This window comes from Mya arenaria, chromosome 5, assembly GCF_026914265.1.
Source record: "Mya arenaria isolate MELC-2E11 chromosome 5, ASM2691426v1".
Classification (NCBI taxonomy): domain Eukaryota; kingdom Metazoa; phylum Mollusca; class Bivalvia; order Myida; family Myidae; genus Mya; species Mya arenaria.
In genome coordinates, this window is record NC_069126.1 from 52,905,518 (window position 1) to 52,927,884 (window position 22,367).

The 22,367-nt window shown below is 36.9% G+C and overlaps 1 protein-coding gene across 4 annotated transcripts in view; it reads left to right on the top strand.

Moving 5' to 3' along the window:
* LOC128233701 (uncharacterized) overlaps positions 1–22,367 on the top strand; it is a 75,780-nt gene that overhangs the window by 11,235 nt on the left and 42,178 nt on the right. For all 4 annotated transcript variants that reach the window (XM_052947505.1, XM_052947507.1, XM_052947509.1 and 1 more), the window contains exons 3-5: positions 10,728–11,021; positions 18,084–18,220; positions 21,663–21,894. In XM_052947505.1, the coding sequence (XP_052803465.1) occupies positions 10,728–11,021; positions 18,084–18,220; positions 21,663–21,894 (663 nt within the window). The remainder of the gene's footprint in view (positions 1–10,727; positions 11,022–18,083; positions 18,221–21,662; positions 21,895–22,367) is intronic.

The window sequence follows — 22,367 nt, forward strand, 5'->3', positions numbered from 1 at the left end:
TTCTGATTGTGGATGTCTCGTGTTGAACATAATTATATCTACCGAACCGAAAGGTGTACTCCTTGAACACTATTCTAAGGCCAAAAAGGGTATTAGAATGATTAGTGGCCATGGCCGTGTTAGAAAGTTGGCCGCTTAATGCGCATACTTTATATAGTAAAAACGTACGGGGGGAATTTGGAGTGGCCCGATAAGGCAGGTGACCCTTTAATTTTAAAGCAGGTGACCGTTTAACCAGGTTTGACTGTAAATGTTGTGTCTGATATTGCATTGTTACAAAAGTACTATTTGTAATATTTTATAACCTTACTGTATCTTAAATTTAAAGATGAATTAAAAGAGGTAGATCTAGCTGCTCCAGGGTTGGACGAACCGGAGGACTAATATTTTGGGGAAGGGGGGGGGGGGTTGAGGCAAGGGATGAAAAAAATGAAGATCCGAACTAAAGATTTTTTTGTCTTGAAGTTTAGCTTCCTTTTTTATTTCATAACAGGTAAACTTGTAGTGACTCCGTATTCATATGGAATTCCGTATTTCCAGTCTTCTCAGGGGTCATTTTTCTAAATCATGTAAATCCGGTGAGGTTTTTTTTGGGGGGGGGTGTACCCCATACCCCATCATCAAATCGCGGTCTACTCGTAGACAAAACAAAGTTAAATTTACTGGTTTCCCAATTTCATTCTATAAATAGCGTTGTCTGAAGTGTCGTTGATATCAGCAGAACGTTTCCGAAAATAGTCGTTTCTTTTCATAAAAAAGCATTGTCATTCGGATGTTCTCCGTATTATTCGACTTATTCGATTTTGGTTAAGGTTTTGCGTGCAAGCACACATAGGTTAATATCTCAGCAACTACTTGAGGTATTGCATTGAGACGTTATACAATGGTACTCAACCATCCATCCTACTTAATTAACCAAGTTAGATAACTCTAGTTTGCAATTAATGCATGTAATAGCCCTTTATTATTTGACTTAGAAATTCTGGTTATGGTTTTGCTTGAAAGCACACAATCATAGATTAATATCTCAGCAACTACTTGAGGTATTGCATTGAGACTTGATACAATGGTACTCAACCATCCAACCTACTTAATTAACCAAGTAGGATAACTCTAGTTTGCATTTGATGCAAAATAATTGCCCTTTATTATTTGACTTAGAAATTCTGGTTAAGGTGTTGCATGTACCCACATTTAAGTCAATATCTCAGCAAATATATCATGTATTGCATTGAAACTTCAGATATGTATTCCCAACTATCAAACCTACTAAATTAATGAAGTAAGATAACAATTTTTAGCTCTACTATTTGAAGAATAAGGAGAGCTATCCTAGTCACCCGAGTGTCGGCGTAACCACTTATGTTAAAGTTTCGTACCACCTCAAATATTTTCAAAGTCCATTGACATAATTATTGCTTTGAAACTTTGCACACTTGTTCACCATCATGCCCCCAACCTGTACACAGGAAGAGGTAACTCTATCAAGCATTTGACAAAATTATGCCCCTTTTTCTACTTAGAATTTACGTTAAAGTTTGCGTTCCACCTCAAAAAATTTCAAAATCCATTGTAATCTGGCTTTGAAACTTTTCATGCTTATTCACCATCCATGCCCCCAACCTGTACACAGGAGGAGGTCAATGTAGCAAGTATTTTGACAAAATTATGCCCCTTTTTCTACTTAGAATTTACGTTAAAGTTTGCGTACCACCTTAAATATTTTCCAAGTCCATTGACATCTGGCTTTGAAACTTTTCACGCTTATTCACCATCCATGCCCCCAACCTGTACACAGGAGGAGGTCACTGTAGCAAGCATTTTGACAAAATTATGCCCCTTTTTATGCCCCCGAAGGTGGGCATATTAAAATCACACTGTCCGTCCGTCAACAATTGCTTAAAAAACATCTGCTCACCGTCAGACCAATGCAACCAGCCGCTTTTTCCGCTACGCTGAACACTCGATATCTGTTAATTAGCAGACGCTTGGCAATCAGTCCACACGGGTGCGAAACAGTGGCTCCAGCTCTTTTAGGAGCTGTGAATAAAAAAGAGCCAATGACATTTCCGAGCTAGAGCAAAAGAACAGATATCATTGTAAAACGTAAGTATATGACTCATTATTTTATCTAATATCACAATTATGAGGGCTTATATGAGAAATCGGGGAATGCAGTGCAATATAAATATGTTTAATCTTCACACGTATTTCGGTTATTTTGTAAACATTGTTTATGGAGTTATTAACCGATTCTCCCATCAAACACATTAATGTTTACAAACGAAAGTAGAACATTTTCTCCAATTTTCAGCTGAATTTCACTCAAGAAGCTTACATTTATTATAAGATAAAGCCAGTATTATCGAGTGCTTTTATTTTGTCGGGAATAAAAATGACTGCCTGATTACCGGAATAAGCATGTTTATACTCCTTTTCTGGGTTGAGCTGGAGCCAAAGCATGGAGGCTGAACCAATACGCTGTATAATAATGCCCGTTTTGTTGAGAAATATCGGCAAATTTCGAACGCTAAATTCTTTATTAATAACGATTATTGCATAAAATGTGTATTTTCGGTCCACTACCGTGGTGTGTTAAAACGCAATTACCCGGGGGTTAACGGTAAAAAACGTGCATTATTCAGTAAATTCACGTGCCGTTAATTCCTGGCTTTTTTGGTTAACATAAGCGCTATCAGGGCCCGCATCATAACAATGGAGACTGAGCGACCTGGTTTCTTACCGAAAGTGGGTCAACGATGCAAATATTGCACTAAAACATATTTCAGCATATATAGCTGTATACAACCATTAAAGAAATGAAATAAACCACAATCATATAACTTACATATTTCCATCTGAAATATCTTTTCCTGGCAAGCTGAGGTGTGTTTACTTTCTGCAGTTGTTTTGACTATTTGTTTGCTTTAAAAGCACTAAATTAAGTCTAAAACATTTAACTCCTCCCAACTTTAGTCATTAATCTGTTGATTTTATTCAGAACAAACGACTTATATGGATATGATTCCATTACTTCGTTTGCAATGAACAAAGAGTTTTCAAATATATTTTTCTCTGTTAGATGCTGAAGATGCTGAACATTTTGTCCAGAACATTTTAACAATTTTTCCCGGTTTAAATTAGTTGCCAAAACATATAAATGTTATATTCCTTGCCAAAACATATAAATGTTAATGTAGGAATATATCGGTAATTATTTGATACCCGATAGGTATTGTGTGTAAATAATCCAGGTAATCCAGTAAATTACTAAAAAAGATAACATTTTCCAATCGATTGAACACTGAAAAAAATGGCATTGAAACAAAAATGAAACTGTCAAGTTTTTTTGAAGCCCTATTCAAGCTTAATGTAAAACTCTTTTTTTGTACTGTGATGTCACACAAGTACATGTTTGATTGAGGTTATTTTGAATTGACTGTTTCTGTATTTTCGTGACATTAAACAGCTTTTCAACAAAAAAGTTACTCATGGTGTGTAATTTTATGCAATAATGGTAAATACACCTTCTTGCGGTTGTTACCACCTGCAAAGGCCCTTCAAATGGTTTACAACCCTCGCGCTACTCGTCGGGCTGTAACCCATTTTGGGGCCATTGCAGATGGTAACGACCTCAAAAAGGTGTTATTACCCTATATTAATTAATAAAAAAATGTTAATATGTTATCGTAATAATAAAGCAAACCTGTGTTGTGTTAAATTATGACAAAAAAATAAAAAAGTTGTAAAAACGGTATATCCGTGAGAGTGCAACTTTAATATTGTGTGCTAACTTATGCTGTATAGACACCTTGCAGGTCCAGGAAACAATGAATTATTGTAAGAATTCACACTAGTTTTCTCTTAATCTAAGCCAAGCTTGCATTTAATGTCGGTAAATAGGGTACCTCATTTTTTTTTATATATAGCAAATATAAATCAAATGTACAGAAAAATAAGAAAATTAACACTTACACGTATTCAATCTGATTGGTGTACTAGCAGTCAGTTGATGTAATTTAGCACATAGTTTACCAGTTTTTAGTCTATCTAATCTTTGTTAAATGACACACTTTTCTTTCATCCACTTAACCATTCATTTATTTTGGAATCTGATTGGAGTTAGAAGACTGGTCAAGAAACAGTAAACATATATTTATACAGAGGTTGTGAAAGGATTGTTTATAGCTCCATCGACATTTCTGAGATTGCAACGCCCATTATCAGATGAATTGCATTAAATAATCATAAATAATTATAAATTTAAAAAGATACAACACTCATAATACTAGTTATAAATACAAAACTGCAACTATTCCAAATATGACCAGTTGAATGCATTATTATACAGCGTATTGGCTCAGCCTTCACGCTTTGGCTCAAGTTCCCTGGCTTTGGCTCCAGCTCAACCCAGAAAAGGAGTATAAACATGCTTATTCCGGTAATCAGGCGGTCATTTTTATTCCCGACAAAATAAAAGCACTCGATAATACTGGCTTTATCTTAAATGTAAGCTTCTTGAGTGAAATTCAGCTGAAAATTGGTGAAAATGTTCTACTTTCGTTTGTAAACATTGATGTGTTTGATGGGAGAATCGGTTTTATAACTCCATAAACAATATGTTTACAAAATAACCGAAATACGTGTGAAGATTAAACATATTTATATGGCACTGCATCATTCCCCGATTTCTCAAATTTAAGCCCTCATAATTGTGATATTAGATAAAATAACGAGTCATACTTATGTTTTACGATGATATCCGTTCTTTTGCTCTTGCTCGGAAGTGTCATTGGCTCTTTATACACAGCTCCTAAAAGAGCTGGAGCCACTGTTTCGCACCTGTGGTCCAGTCACGTGTAGTGGTAGGTCGCAGAAAACACAATGAAACAAATTATGCACTTGCAGCTATCCTGATCAAGTGTTAAAATGGATCCATATTTTCACATAGCAATATGCTATCTAATCTTAAGCGAAGCTTTTCTAAAAAGCGAAGCTCAGCTTTTTGAAAAGCATACCTTTAGCTAAGCAAAAGCTGCGCTTTTCAGGAAGCTGCACTTATTTTTGGCACGGGAAACATTTCAGAATGTTCAGATACGTCAGTCAATCACTAAACTATAAATGCCATTAATCAGTAATGTTGTTTTCAACCGTAGTCAACAAGAGCCAAAATTAGTTCTTGATTGCATTCTTGTGTATTTGGAAACATGTGTTTCAACAGATGACCCATGTAAAATTGGGTCATGTGGCATCTTTACAATCGGGGTTGTCATTAATTATGCCCCCCCTTCGAAGAAGAGAGGTTTATTGCTTTGCACATGTCGGTCGGTAGGTCTGTCGGTGGGTCGGTAGGTCTGTCGGTTGGTCCGTCGGTAGACCAAAGCTTGTCCGAGTGATAACTCAACCATTCCTGGACGTATGGTCATCAAATTTGACATGGAGGTTGGACCTGACCAGTAGATGACCCCTATTGATTTTAGGGCTCATCGAGTCAAAGGTCAAGGTCATAGTGACTTTTAATGAAAAAATAATTTTAAAGCTTGTCCAAGTGATAACTCAACAATGCCTTGACCTATTGTCCTCAAACTTGATATGAAAGTTGGGCCTGACCAGTAGATGACCCCTTTTGTTTTTGGGGGTCATCAGGCCAAAGGTCAAAGACACAGTGACCTTGATTGGTTAAAGGGTGTCTGAGTGATAACTCGACAATGCCTGCACCCATGGCCCTCAATCTTGACTTGGAGGTTTGGCCTGACCAGTTGATGACCCCTATTGATTTTAGGGCTCATCGGGCCAAAGGTCAACGTCAATGACCTTTAAGGCAAACTTAACAATTCATTGACCTATGATCATCAAACTTTACATGAAGGTTGGCCCTGACTAGTAGATGACCCCCCTTTTGATTTTGGGTGTCATCGAGCAAGAGTTTATGCAAAAAAGTTAGCAAATCTTCTCCCAGTGATATCTCAACAATGCTTGGACCTATGATCATCAAACTTGACATTGAGGCTGGGCCCGACCAGTAGATGACCCCTATTGATTTTAGGCACAGTGACCTTGAACGAAAAAAGCTTGTCTGTGTGATAACTTGACAATGCCTGCAGCCATTGCTCTCAAACTTGACATTCAGGTTTTTTGTGACCAGCTGGATTTTGAGGTCATAGAGTCAAAGGTCATGCTCATAACACACTCTATCATAGACGGCATCCAATGTCAGTGACAAATCAGCTGTCATTTCGGTCTATGCATATTTCATTCAATTGTCCATATACCGTATTTTCTTGACTATAAGACGGGGAAATTTGGTCCTGATATTGAACCTTAAAGTAGCGGGCCCGTCTTATAGGCGAGTCTATAAGAATTTCATAAAGAATAGTGTCATAATCAGGAATGTACAACATAAGGTATTTAACTGACTGATTTATTGTCTGTGGATGACACCCCAATAAAAGTGACATGATCACACCCATCGGATTAAGACGACCATAGATCTGCTTTGTTTCGCTACGATGAACACTCAATATGACACATGTTATCGGTCCAAACACGTTGTTTTTCACAGGAGACATATTTTGTTACCTTTAAAATAAAAATATTTTGACAATTTTTATGCCCCCCGAAGGTGGGGATATTAAAATCGCACCGTCCGTCCGTCCGTCCGTCCGTGTGTCCGGACTCAATAACTCGTGTCCGGGCTGTAACTTTCCCTTGTATTGGCAGATTTTAAAATAACTTACCACATGTGTTCCACATACCTAGACGACGTGTCACATGCAAGACCCATGTCCCTACCTCTAAGTTCAAGGTCACACTTAGTGTTTATTCACAATGGAGTGCTGCATATAGGACATAGAGTATAGGTTGTCGTGTCCGGGCTGTAACTTTCCCTTGTATGGACAGATTTTAAAATAACTTGCCACATGTGTTCCACATACCAAGACGACGTGTTGCGTGCAAGACCCGTGTCCCTACCTCTACGGTCAAGGTCACACTTAGTGTTTATTCACAATGGAGTGCTGCATATAAGGACATAGAGTATAGGTTGTCGTGTCCGGGCTGTAACTTTCCCTTGTATGGACAGATTTTAAAATAACTTACCACATGTGTTCCACATACCTAGATGACGTGTCACATGCAAGACCCATGTCCCTACCTCTAAGTTCAAGGTCACTTTTAGTGTTTATTCACAATGGAGTGCTGCATATAGGACATAGAGTATAGGTTGTCGTTTCCGGGCTGTAACTTTCCCTTGTATGGACAGATTTTAAAATAACTTGCCACATGTGTTCCACATACCAAGACGACGTGTCTCGTGCAAGACCCATGTCCCCACCTCTAAGTTCAAGGTCACACTTAGTGTTTATTCACAATGGAATGCTGCTTATAAGAACATAACAGTGTAGGTTGTCAAGTATGGGTTGTATTTTTTTATGTTTAGAGGCAATTTAAAAAAACTTGCCATATGTATTTGACACGTAAAGGCAAGATCAACTTTTCATGTACTGACCTTGTTCATAGGTCAATGTCACATTCGGGGGCATTCGTCACAATGGAGTGCTGCATATAAGGACATAGAGTATAGGTTGTCGTGTCCGGGCTGTAACTTTCCCTTGTATGGACAGATTTTAAAATAACTTGCCACATGTGTTCCACATACCAAGACGACGTGTTGCGTGCAAGACCCGTGTCCCTACCTCTACGGTCAAGGTCACACTTAGTGTTTATTCACAATGGAGTGCTGCATATAAGGACATAGAGTATAGGTTGTCGTGTCCGGGCTGTAACTTTCCCTTGTATGGACAGATTTTAAAATAACTTGCCACATGTGTTCCACATACCAAGGCGACGTGTTGCTTGCAATGCAAGACCCGTGTCCCTACCTCTTAGGTCAAGGTCACACTTAAATGTATATTTACAATGGAGTGCTGTATATAAGGACATAGAGTATAGGTTGTCGTGTCCCGGCTGTAACTTTCTCTTGTATGGACAGATTTTAAAATAACTTGCCACATGTGTTCCACATACCAAGACGACGTGTCGCATGCAAGACCCGTGTCCCTACCTCTAAGGTCAAGGTCACACTTATTGTTTATTCACAATGGAGTGCTGCATATGAGGACATAGTGTATAGGTTGTCGTGTCCGGGCTGTAACTCTCCCTTGTATGGACAGATTTTAAAATAACTTGCCTCATGTGTTCCACATAACAAGACGCCGTGTCACATGCAAGACCCGTGTCCCTACCTCTAAGGTCAAGGTCACACTTAGGTGTTTATTCATAATGGAATGCTGTATATATAAGGACATAGAGTATAGGTTGTCGTGTCCGGGCTGTAACTTTCTCTTGTATGGACAGATTTTATAATGACTTGCCACATGTGTCCGACATACCAAGATGACATGTCACGTACAAGACCCATGTCCCTACCTCTAAGTTCAAGGTCACACTTAGTGTTTATTCACAATGGAATGCTGCTTATAAGAACATAACAGTGTAGGTTGTCAAGTATGGGTTGTATTTTTTTATGTTTAGAGGCAATTTAAAAAAACTTGCCATATGTATTTGACACGTAAAGGCAAGATCAACTTTTCATGTACTGACCTTGTTCATAGGTCAATGTCACATTCGGGGGCATTCGTCACATACTGTGACAGCTCTTGTTTTTTTTAAAAATGCAGTTATTTTTTCTATGTCGTAAAAAAAATCTTACGTTTTCCTTACTATAAGGCTTTGCATATATCATGCACATGCATGTAACTAGCAGATTTCAATACATATTTCATTAATCGTTACATTAATTTATCCGCAATCATCAATGGTTATTTATTACTCAAAATTTAAGTCCCATCAACTGCAATCCAAACAAACACTTGCGAAAATATAACTCATTAACACAATCATGTAATGGAATTTGTTCTGTTTGTCAGCTGATGATCAAACAGTACAATTTGTGACGTCACAGTGTCACAGCATGAGCTGTGTAAAGATCAAAGATGCATTGCAATGGTTTGTATTTAAATAGGTCAATCAAATACCGTATGAACCCACTTAAATCCCAAAATTACGTCTAGGCTGGTTCAAACATACCATACCATCGGAAAATGAAAATCAATAATCCTAAGCAAATGAACAAATTTAGTTGATATTTGACTGTTAAGCTTGACTTGGAGAATTTTAAGTGCTGGATTTGCTTTAAAAATATACCCCGTCTTATAAACGAGTCAACACAAAAACACCAGATTCATGGGCAAAGTTAGGGGGTCGTCTTATAAGCGGATCGCCTTATAGTCGGGAAAATACGGTAATCCTGACAACATGGCGCTCAGGGGGGGCATAATGTTTGACAGACATCTCTTGTTTAAAACATATTTGTACTTACTTTCAACTTCTAAAAAGCAGATGCACATTTTTATGACCGGATTAGCGACTGACAGTTATGTCCCATGTAATGATTTATGGCCTTTGTTAATACATGTGCTTATTATACTTTCACTTTTGCACCAGCAAAAACTGCTTATATCAATGTGCTGGTTTCTACTTTCACTTTAGTAAAGAAGGAATGATTTTTAGAAAATTGTTTGACCAACTAACCAGCCTAATTCGCTTATATCAGTGTGCTGGTTCCAGATCCCGATATCCAATGGGCATCATTGCTTATACAGCTTGAGTCTGAGAACCTCAATGCAAAATTACTTTGGTTCCCGACATCATACTATATATTTAAATTAAAAACATACGCAAGCGAGTCCAAAGAATAATGGCTGCCCAGTTAAATTCGTGGAAGGCTCTCAAAAAGCATATTATAAAACCATACACAAGTATTCATACTTCACATTGAAATGCAGCACATCTTGTTCAGTGTGTGCTTGCGTGCGTGCGTCCGTCCGTCCGGCCGGCCATCATTCTGGCCGTCACACTATTGTCCGGAGAATAACTTCAAAACTATTGATGCGATTAAAATAAAACTTGGTATATAGATAGATGGCATTGAGAAAAAGTGCAGAGCAGAAGTACCATAATCCTACAATGCATATTTATTGAATTATCTCCCCTTAACATTTTTTTTTCATAATTGGTGCTTGTCCAGGCCATAACTTCAAACAACTGATGGGATTGAAATAAAACTAAAAGTCTTGGTTTATAGATAGATGGCATTGAGAGGAAGTGCAGTGCTTAAAAACCATAATCCTATCATGTATTGAGTTATCTCTCCTTAACCATTTTTTCATAATTGGTGCTTGTCCGGGCCATTACTTCAAAACTACTGATGGGATTGAAATAAAAATTGCTATGTAGAAAGATTGTTGTTAAGCACAGGACTACACATCTTTTGAGGGTTTCAAGTCAGCAGTTCAAAGCCATTCAGAACTATAATTTAAAAAAAAAATTCTCTTACATATTTTGGCATGAGTTTGTCTGTGCCAAATCTTCAATATTTGTGGATTTCAATTGCTGCTTTTGTATTTCATTTCTTGTAAAGTACCTTTCTCAAACCTGCCCATATCTTTCCATGTTATGAATCTTTCCAACTGTGTATAATAATGCTACATCAATTTACCTTCTACCAGCACATTGTATTACAAGTTCTGCCTTTTCATAGAAAACGGGCATATGGGGTGTATGGGGAGCATCCATCGCTTCCAGCGATATTTTTGTTAAATATTATTCCTCATTTAAAAGCATCACCAAAACTAACAATATTTTGTATTAATGATTTTTTGCTTCAGGAGTGACATTCCAGGCAGTTGGTGCAGCTCTTCCAGTTGACACTCAGGAATTTTCTATTGAATGTTCTGGAGAGAGTGGTATTGGAGTAACTTTTTTTAAAGAGACTGCAAATTTGGGAACATGCGTACCCACTCCATCACCAGATTGTCTTCTTAATACTGGCTACAGTTTTTCAATAGATGGTTCAAATTATATATTTAAAATCAACACTGTTAGTGGCAGTAGCTGTGGTTCATACAAGTGCAAAGACACTGGAAATTCACAGGAGGACATTTACGAGCTGACTTACAACAGTGAGTTGTTTTTTGTTAATACAGTTGCATTGCAATCACTAGTGCAGTTTTGTTAAAAGATTTGCATGACTATAAGTATGGTTTACTTTTATTTGTGAATCAATAAAAATTCAGTATAATGAGGGTATATTTGAGTCCTCATACTGTTGGTTGGTGGTCGGGCATGCGGTGGGAAGCACAGTCTGTTGCAAAACTTCTCCTGCAGTATGAGGGATAACACCCTGATGCTTGGTACACATTCCTTAACCTTAATGTTGAGTTAGTGCCTGAACTTATTTCCATTACAGACAGCCAATATGTCTTAGAAATTAGTGATTGTGAACATTATTTTTACACTTATAGCTTAATATAAGTCTTCATGGAGAATTTTTCTCCCACAGTTTTAGAGCTGACACTGATACTTGGTACACATTTCCACCATGATGTGTAGTAGTGCCTGATGTCTTAGAGTAATGTGCCCTATAGCATGATGTATGGCTGGAAGTTTCCCCTCAGGTTTAGATATATTACTGCGATTCTTGATACATATTAATGCCATGATGTGTAGTGAAACTTAATGTATTTTTCTTGATGCAAGGCCTCCTCATCTTTGAGTTATATTCCTTTAAACTTCCTTTAAACATGATTTTTAGCTGGATGTTCCAACAAAAAATTATGGGTTATAGAATGGCAAAAACCAGGCAGGCGGTAAGGCCTAAAAAAAAAATACATTTGGTTCGGGTTACCCGACCCTACCTACGGAATAGGCGCCGACCCTACCGTTTTTATAGTCAGTTTGAAAAAAAAATGAAAAACTAAAAAAAAAAAAAAAAAAAAAAAAAATTCGTTTTTTTTAATTGCTTTTTAATATTAAGTTTAAACCTTAAATGCTTGTACAGAAGATAGCTTTAACACCATTCTTTAATGATGAAAATTATATTCTTATATAAAACCTAATAAAAAAAAAAAATAACAAAAATTAAAAAGCCTACCTACCCTACCTATTTTTTTTAAGGATGTAACCCTAACCAAACAATTATTTTTTTTAGGCCTAAGGTGGGCAGCAGTCTTTGCATTAATTTTTTCTAAGCACTAGCCCAGTAACCTGGAAATACCACTAGCCCTAATCAATTTTCACTAACCCTTTTCACTAAACAGAACACAAGTTACTTTTTAACGGATAAATGTACATATTTGTGTAGTAAAATAAAGGAAAAAAACAACAATAAACTGCAGTTTTCATATTTATCTCTATCATAGGCATACTCCATTAACAATGAAAATATGAGATCTTTAGACATTTTACAATCCAAATGACTTTCATCACTGTCGCTATCCGTATCGTCATCACAGTATGTCATAGTTTTCTGAAAAAATAAAGCATTAAGTAACATTTAACTTCTGAGACCAAAAAATAAATAAGAGCGAATTATTCTACAATGTGACAGAAAAAATCAGGAGAAACACGTTATACTGAGAAGTTGAGTTTACATATATTCTCTTTTTACCTTGATTTCACTAGTACTTGGAACATTTGCCTCTGTAACCTCATCTGGTATGAATCTGAGTCAACTACAAGGGTGATGACCTCCCTCCTGACACTGCCTGCACCCATAGCCTTCAAACTTGACTTGGAGGTCCATGCATATTTCATTCAATTGTCCAAATAGTCCAATAAACATGGCGCTCAGAGGGGGCATAATGTTTGACAAACAACTTTTGTTACTTCTGTAGTTATTGTGTATGTTTCACACTGTTTAATCGCTATCTTAAATTATTGTTATGTTTTAACTTACCATCCATACAGCAATAGCTGTTCTGGATCAAACTTCTCGATGCTGGGAAATAACAAAAGTATTATAGAAGCAACATGTTAACATTAATAGACTGGCATGCTTTTCAATGTTTCAAGCGTCTCTAAATGAGAAAAATTTCAATAAGCATTTATCGATTTGCTGTAATCCACGTTAAACCAGTCAGGCCTAAAAAAAAAATTGTTTGGTTAGGGTTACATCCTTTTCAAAAATAGGTAGGGCTAAGGTAGGCTTTTTATTATTTTTAGCTCACCTGTCACATAGTGACAAGGTGAGCTTTTGTGATCACAATTTGTCCGGCATCCGTCCGTAAACTTTTACTTTAAACGACATCTCCTCATAAACCGCTTAGCCAATTTCATCCAAACTTCACAGGAATGTTCCTTGGGTGGTCCCCTTTGAAAATTGTTCAAAGAATTGAATTCCATGCAGAACTCTGGTTGCCATGGCAACCTGAAGGAAAATATAGGCTGTCGTGTCCGCGCTGTGACTTTCTCTTATATGGACAGATATTAAAATGACTTGCCATATGTTTTCGACATACCAAGACAACGTGTCGTGTGCAAGACCCATGTCCCTACCTCTAAGGTGAAAGATACACTAAGTGTGTATTCACAATGGAATGCTGAATATGAGGACATAAAGAGTGTTGGCTGTCATTTAGTATGATTGTTTTTTTTTCTATGCTCAGAGGCAATTTAATATAACTTGCATTCATATGTATTTGACACATAAAGGCAAGATCAACTTTTTATGTACTTGTTCATAGATCAATGTCACATTGGGGGGCATTTGTCACATACTTTGACAGCTCTTGTTCAATATTCTTTGAGAAACAAGCTATATTAATAACAAAGGTTAAACTCTTTTACTCAGGTGAGCGATTTAGGGCCATCATGGCCCTCTTGTTTTTTATTAGGCTTTATATAAGAATGTCATTTTCATCATTGGAGAATGGTGTTAAAGTTATCTTCTATATAAGCAATTAAGGTTTTAAACTACATATATATTGAAAAGCAAAAATAAAAAAGATTTTATTTTTTTTTATTTTTTTTTTCAAACTGACTTTAAAAATGGTAGGGTCGGCGTCTATTCCGTAGGTAGGGTCGGGTAACCTGAACCAAATGTATTTTTTTTTTTAGGCCCCAGAGTGCAATCCTTTTAGCTATATATATCAATAAGCGTCTAGACGATTGTAAAATATATAAGGATACGGATAGGTAAACATTTTGGATACAATTATTTTTTCTTGTTTTTCTCCGAAAAAAGTACTCAACCGGTTGGGCTATTGATTTATAATTTACAGTCGACTGACCGGAAAATAACTTGACTTGGTCGAGGGTCGAGTTGGTTAAGTCGAAGACTGGGGCAGGTTTATGTCGTAAGCAAATCTGGGTTTAAAATTTTATTCCATGTCATGAATTAAAAAGATTTTATCCAATATGTTATGAAACTTGGTCAAAATACTATTCTGTATGTTGTGTATAAATACAGTTGAACACCGCTATTTCGAACACCGTTTATCCGAAATTATCGCTCTTTCGAAATTATTTTTCGGTCCCGTTTTATTCCTTCCTTGTCTGACTAAATTTTTAATCTATAATCTGAAATCCCTATCCTGAAAAAATTGCTAGTTCTAAGTTAAAATTAAGGTCCCGATTCGGTATTTCACACCTAGTTATCAACCCTTATTTCGAACTTGATCATCTCATAGTTTTTCACACCATACTGCGAACGCACTCGGGCATCGGCTTGAGGTGAGAATGCAGCACAATAAGCGCTTGTTTAAGAATAACATTGAGCACGTGTATGTTACAAACATTGATTTCAGCGATTCATTTTGTGATGTAGTGTGTATATAATTACTGGTTAACACAACCTGGATATCATTCAAAAATGTCGATCTCATCAGATTCGCTCGCCGCATTGCCCACTAGACTCGCTACCGAACAACATCATTCTTTAAGAAATAAACCGGACGATACTGAGTAAACAACTTGTAATTTCAGTGTTATTTAAATAATCATTTTATAAACTGTGTTATATTCCGAATGCATAAATGATTTTGCTGTCATTTTATTTTAAATCTTTAATGTTGTTTTAATAAAGAAGTATAATAACGAATAATTTGTCATTCATTAAACAACAATTCAACAAACATGTATACGAAAGATCAATCAGACCTAATGTATCCTATTAGTAATGTGTAACCGACATTGCAATCTTCACGACTTAACATTTTACGTCATCTAGATAGATAAAGATAAAAATCTGTCAGACTGAAAGAAAATCCTTCAGACCAAAACAAAAGGAACAAAAAAGAAGTAATAACATTGCTTTATTCATCAATAGCAGTTTATTTTTAGCTCACCTGTCACTTTGTGACATGGTGAGCTTTTGTAATCGCCTTTTGTCCGGCATCCGTCGTGCGGCGTGCGTCGTCCGTCAACAATTTACTTAAAAGACAATTCCTCCTTAACCGCTGGGCCAATATTAATAAAACTTCATAGGGATGTTCCTTGGGTGGTCTTCTATCAAAGTTGTTCAAAGAATTCAATTCCATGCAGAACTCTGGTTGCCATGGCAACCAAAAGGAAAAACTTTAAAAATCTTCTTCTCCCAAACCACAAGGCTTAGGCCGTTGATATATGGTAGGTAGGATCACCAAATGGTCCTCTACCAAGATTGTTCAAATTATGGCCCTGGGGTCAAAATTGGCCCCGCCCGGGGGGGTCATGGGTTTTCTCTATATGTTTATAGTGAAAACTTAAAAAATCTTCTCCTCTGAACTTACTTGGACTAGAGCTTAGATATTTGGCATGATTCATCGTCTAGTGGACCTTTACAAAGATTGTTCAAATTATGGCCTTGGGGTCAAAATTGGCCCCGCCCTGGGGGTCATGGGTTTTCTCTATATGTTTATAGTGAAAACTTCAAAAATCTTCTCCTCTGAACTTACGTTGCTTAGAGCTTAGATATTTGGCATGATTCATCGTCTAGTGGACCTCTACAAAGATTGTTCAAATTATGGCCTTGGGGTCAAAATTGGCCCCGCCCCGGGGGGTTAGGGTTCTCTATATGTTTATAGTTAAAACTTAAAAAATCTTCTCCTCTGAACTTACTTGGACTAGAGCTTAGATATTTGGCATGATTCATTGTCTAGTGGACCTCTACAAAGATTTTTCAAATTATGGCCTTGGGGTCAAAATTGGCCCCGCCCCCTTGGGGGGTCATGGGTTTTCTCTATATGTTTATAGTGAAAACTTCAAAAATCATCTCCTCTGAACTTTCGTTGCTTAAAGCTTAGATATTTGGCATGATTCATCGTCTAGTGGACCTCTACAAAGTTTGTTCAAATTATGGCCCTGGGGTCAAAATTGGCCACACCCCGGGGCTGATGGGTTTTCTCTATATGTGTTATAGTGAAAACTTAAAAAATCTTCTCCGAACTCACAAAGACTAGTAACGTCTTAATTTAAACTGGATAACATATTTAGTACACATACCAATTTTCAATATGGGCCACATACAACAATTAATAACAAATATACATATATAGATACACACGTAAAATCAAGTAGTGACAAGAGCTTAGATATTTGGCATGATATATCTAGTTGACTTGTACCAATATTGTTCAATCTTTGGCCCTGGGGTCAAAAAATGGCCCCACCCGGGCGGTCATGGGTTTCCTTATATATGTATATGATGAAAACTTAAAAATCTTCTTCTCCGAAACCAAAAGGCGAAGGCCTTAGATATTTGGTATGAAGCATCGTTTATCGGACCACTATTAAGATCGTTCAAACTTTAGCCCTGGGGTCAAAATTGGCCATGCCCCGTGTTCATAGGCTTAGGTTTTCAATATTTGTATATAATGGAAGAATGTGCAACATATGACAGGTGAGCGATTCAGGGCCATTTGGCCCTCTTGTTTAATAAAGGCTTTATAGTATGTCTCTTATGAAAATTATCAGTCTATCAAAATTCAAAAGTTCATCTTGATATTCGAAACATACCTCATTAATATCGGGGTTGAAGTCCTGTTTGTCACAAAGAGTGTTAAATCTCCATTTCAAGAGCCTGATGTAAGGACTTTCAATCACATGATTTACAGAATCCTGTATTATCTCAGTATCAGACAGACAGGTAAAAATTCTGAGGCGAGGTCTTTTATATCCTGCTGGAATCCCTGCTCAGAAACGCTAGAGACTTTTTCAGTGTTGGACAGGGTGACAACCTCCTGTGATGCCAATCGTTCTGGTGTAGTCTGTTCGATTATATGCAGGCACATCTAGACTCTGTCTAAAAGTGTTAAATTTATCATGGACAGGGGATGTACAAATAAACTTTTATCAACAATTATATTTTTTTCTCAAATAAATGCCTTTAACAACATGCCAAATATTATATTACAGTGTTGAATTTAGATTACACTTTGATACCTTGTTATGGATTTAGTTTTTTTGGGACAGAATAAATTATTTTTTAAATTTATAAAGGTAGAGCTATTTTTTTAAAGATAGAAGTAATAATTGCCTACCAGCAAAGTGTCCATAGCTTTCTGTGGATGGAATGTTAATATTTCTGGAGGTTTGAGTTTCACCATCATCAGTGCAGGTTATAACTTGCTTTTCTTTGTCAGTAACGAGTCATTTCCTATTTCTTTGCCATTTCACAAAATAATTCTTTCATGACATTTCGTTCCATATTCATTTTCGGTTCAGAGCATTCATCGATTGATAATTTTCTCTTTTTTTGACTAGCATACAGTATCTCAAACAAACTTATACAGTAGTAAGATATCAATGCGAGCTTGGTTCCTTTGGAAACCAGCCAGATCCGCCCATGTATGACTGGATTATTGCCCTTGAATTTGTCAGAATTAACCATGATTGAGTTTGTTAACACAATAGTCAAGAGCCTCCTAAACTTAGTTTAGCATTAGTTTAAAATTTGCTTAATTTTGGTTCCTTTCAATAACCAGTCAGATCCGCCTATGCATGGCTGAGTTATGGCCCCTTGAAATAGAAAAAAATGCAATGATTGATCTTGTGAACTTTGATCTTCACCAAATTTGGACAGTAGTTAGATATCCATTTGGCCTCTTACAAAAAAAAACAGCCAGATAATTATGCCCATGCATGACTGGGTTATCACCTTTGAATTGGCACTCTTGTTGGTGAATTTTCATATTCACAATAAATTGGAGCAGAGATCACTAAATAGAACCATATATTGCAGCTATAGAAAATGTTGTTTTTTGCAGAATTTAGTTCAGCTAATACATCAGTTGCACCACTACAACCAACAGCAGGTGAAAGTGGAGCTTTGAACATAACCACTGACTGTCTGTTTCCAGCATCAGATGAGAGTATAACTGTCAACTGGTACAAGACTTACCAGGTATACAAAAACAGAACGGTTTGGTACCACATACTTCTGTTGCAACTTACATGTCTCATTCAAAGTGTTGAAAGCATTGGGGTATTTACTGCATTACAGCATAATTGATAATGCATTTGAATGTAATACTGGTATTCCATGTACACACTTTCAACATCAGTAGTCATGGGCAATTGCATCGGTTTCATGCATTTTTATTTTAAAAAGGAAACAGTAGTCCATTTACCCACAACGAAATTTCTAATCAAACAATTCGATGATTTGAAATGCAGAAAAGTTCAATTATAAAGAAAAGTATGCGGAAAATAAAGCATTTTCATCTCTCTTTGTTCAATTTGATTTATATTTCTACATGAGACATTCTTATAAATAAAGCCATTTTAGCTCAACTGAGCACCTAGCGCTCAGACAGAGCTTTTCTCATCACCAACTGTCCAACGTCCCTACGACTGTTGATCGTCAATAATTGTTTCTAGCGACATCTCCTAAACCCCCTGGCCAATTTAGATTAAACTTCACTGGGATGATCCTTGGATGGTGCCCTTTCAAAATTGTTCAAAGAAATGAATTACATTCTGAACAAAGCAATTGAAAGGAAAAACTTCTTGACAATAACTATGAGGCCTAGAGCTTAGATATTTGGTAAAAATTTAGTGGTCCTCTACCATGTTTGTTTAAATTATTCACCTGGGGGCAAAACGAGCCAGTCAGTCAGTCCATTGGCTAACTTTGTTTCCGCTCAATAACTTGAAAAGGCTAAGACTCATACTTGGTATTCATGTTGGTTATGACGAGTAGATGACCAGTATTGATTTTAAGATCAGAAGGTCGAAGGTCAACGTGGCAGTGACTTTGAGGTGATAAAGGGTTTCTGCTCAATAACTCTAAGATGCTTGCACTCATGAATTTCATACTTGGTATGCCAGTTGGTCATTACTAGTAGATGACCTCTTTTGATTTCAAGATCAGTAGTCAAAGGTAAAGTTTGCGGTGGCCTTGCATGAAGTGGAGAACAGTTTTAGCTTAATAACTTAAGAATACTTGCACCTAGGATCTTGATACTTGGTTTGCCAGTTTGTCATGACTAGAAGATGACCCCTATTGATTTTCAGGCCAGTAGGTCGATGTCTAGGTGACCTTGAGGTAAAATAACAGTTTCCGCTGAATAACAAAGAAATGCTTGGGCCCAAGAACTTTGTACGCTATTTGCTAGTTGGTCTTTATTAGTCCGTACGTCACACTTCTTTCTAGCAAAAACTAAAGAATGCATTGGACCAAGGAACTTTATACTTGATATGCTGGTTTGTCATGACCAGAAGTTGACCTGTATGTTTGTTTGTATCCAGTCTATAAGGTCTATAAGTACAAATTTCATGACAATCATTGATTATTTCTCACCTTCGGCAACACAGTGGGGGAGACAAGCACTTTTTCAAAAAGTTTTTATACTTGAATCAATTTATAAATAGTTTATATTGGGTAAACTTTGGAAAATCATCTTGAATGATCCTGAGAGTCCATGAGTTCAGATATTATTACTGTTTGTAAAATTTTGGAAACAAAATTCATTATTGTTGTTAGATGATATTTTTATGTGTTTCCAATAGACTTATGTAGGGTAAACTTTGAAGGTGTTCTTGTTTAAGCAGCACATCAATGCAATTCAAACTCTGTGATGGCATCTTTAGCAACGGCACACTTAAGTTATGTCAGTGTGTAGGCAAATGTATCAAGTCTTGTCGGTGTGAATGTATTATCTATATTAAATCCTGTCAGTGTCAAGGCAATAGAACAAAGTCTTGTCAGTGTGAAGGCAATTGAACAAAGTTCTTTAAGGTGATCTTGGCCAGTTTTCAATTGGGTCATTATTTATATAGAATTCTTCGTTTAATTGTCTTTTCATTTTCTCTATTATTGATAAATTATATAATGTTGTGTGAGTAATAGTTGATATTTGTTGTTATTTACCAAGGAAGGCAACACAATCAAATTGAACTGTCTGTCTGTCTGTCAGTCTGCACACATGAATGTTAATTTTATTTGGTACTTATTCCTTCATTTTGTATAGTACATTAAGGTGGGAAGCGCTTGTTGGTTAGGGTTAGTTAGTGTAAGTAGGGCATTGGTGGGGTTATTTTTAGATTGGGAGGCATGGGAAAGTACCTAACAAAGATTGATATGTGAAAATGTCTGTCTGTCCATTTCAATTTCTTTCTCTTGTGTGGACAGATTGTAAAGCCACATTTGTTCGTCATACCGAGACGACGTGTCATTGCAAGAACCATGTCCCTACCTCTAAGATCAAGGTCACACCTAATTCTCATTCACAATGGAATGCTGCATATATTTAGGACATAGAGTTAGGTGGTCGTGTGTGGGATGTAACTTTCTCTTGTGGACAAATTTTAAAATAACTTTCCAAATGTGTTCGACATACCAAGACGATGTGTCACATGCAAGATACATGTATGTGTTTGGCATATGAAGATAATTTGTTGTATGGAAGATCCCTGTATGGAAGATCCCTATGAATACATAAAAGGTCAATGTTTGATTTTTATAGAATGCTGCATAAATGCACATATGATATTATTATTATATACTAACAATAAGGTGGTTGTTTGCAGGCTGTAAATTTATCATGCAAGGATGAAATTTAAAATAACCTGCCATTTGCTTTCTGCCCATAAAGGAAATGTGTTCCATGTAAGACCCACATCTGTAAGTAAGGTCATGGTCAAGCTTAAAAAGATAGATTGAATGCTACATGATATCTGCTTGTGTGTACTAGGAGGCCATGTCTGGGCTTTTTCATGTACTGACCTTGTTCATTGATCTCTCCCTTCCCTAAATTTGACACCAACTTACACCAAATGCCATGGGTTTGGTGAAAATTGGTAGGCACTTGGTGGAATATCATGAATTTCACCAACATGAAATTTCCTCTCAACTGGATGTGGCATTTGGTAAATAGTTGAACTCAGTTTTTTCATGTGGCATTTGGTAAAAATTTGGACAATAATCTGGTACAACTATCTTTGAGATTTTCTTCAAGGCCAAGGTCACTGTTACAAAAAAATAGAGAAAAAAACATATCTTGACAATTCATTTGTTGAAGTAAATGTGGAAAATAGTGAAAATTAGATCAAAGTCCCAATTTCTTCAGTTTTTCATTGTTTATTACCTAATGGCTCTTGTTCCAATACTCCACCACTGCATCCCATTTTCCCTGTGAGATTCATGGCAAAATTAGGGAAAGAATGTCACATTGGGGGGCATTGGTCATATATATTGTGACAGCTTTTGTTTTGGAAAAAATTCTATTGTTGAAAGCAATCAGATAATATATGAAGCAGTAAGCTAATTTCAGACAACAAAGAATTTAGAACAACTTGTTACAAATAAATCATAATTATAGCCATTTATTTAATCTATTTTACAGGATGGAAAAGTAGATGAAGCCCTGGACTCTAGATTTGAAATCTACAATGAGACACAAAGATCTACATGTGCAGATACATGTGGCACTGACACTGATGCCAAGATGGTCATTGGTTGTAGATACACCCCTCCTTCCAATCCTGGAACTGGGTTTCAGATTAAAGTGGAAGTTATCCATAAGGCCTACACTGACAAGTTATCCTTCACATTTGACGGCACCTATTATGATGAAGGTAGGTTGTTATTTTTATGCCCCCGAAGGTGGGCATATTAAAATCGCACCGTCTGTCCGTCCGTCCGTGTGTCCGGTTAAAAAAAACGTGTCCAGGCTGTAACTTTCCCTTGTAGGGACAGATTTTAAAATAACTTGCCACATGTGTTCCAAATACAAAGACGACGTGTCGCGTGCAAGACCCGTGTCCCTTCCTCTAAGGTCAAGGTCACACTTAGTGTTTATTCACAATGGAGTGCTGCATATAAGGACTTGGAGTATAGGTTGTCGTGTCCGGGCTGTAACTTTCCCTTGTATGGACAGATTTTAAAATAACTTGCCACATGTGTTCCACATACCAAGACGATGTGTCGCGTGCAAGACCCGTGTCCCTACCTCTAAGGTCAAGGTCAACTTTTCATGTACTGACCATGTTCATAGGTCAATGTCACATTCGGGGGCATTCGTCACATACTGTGACAGCTCTTGTTTAGT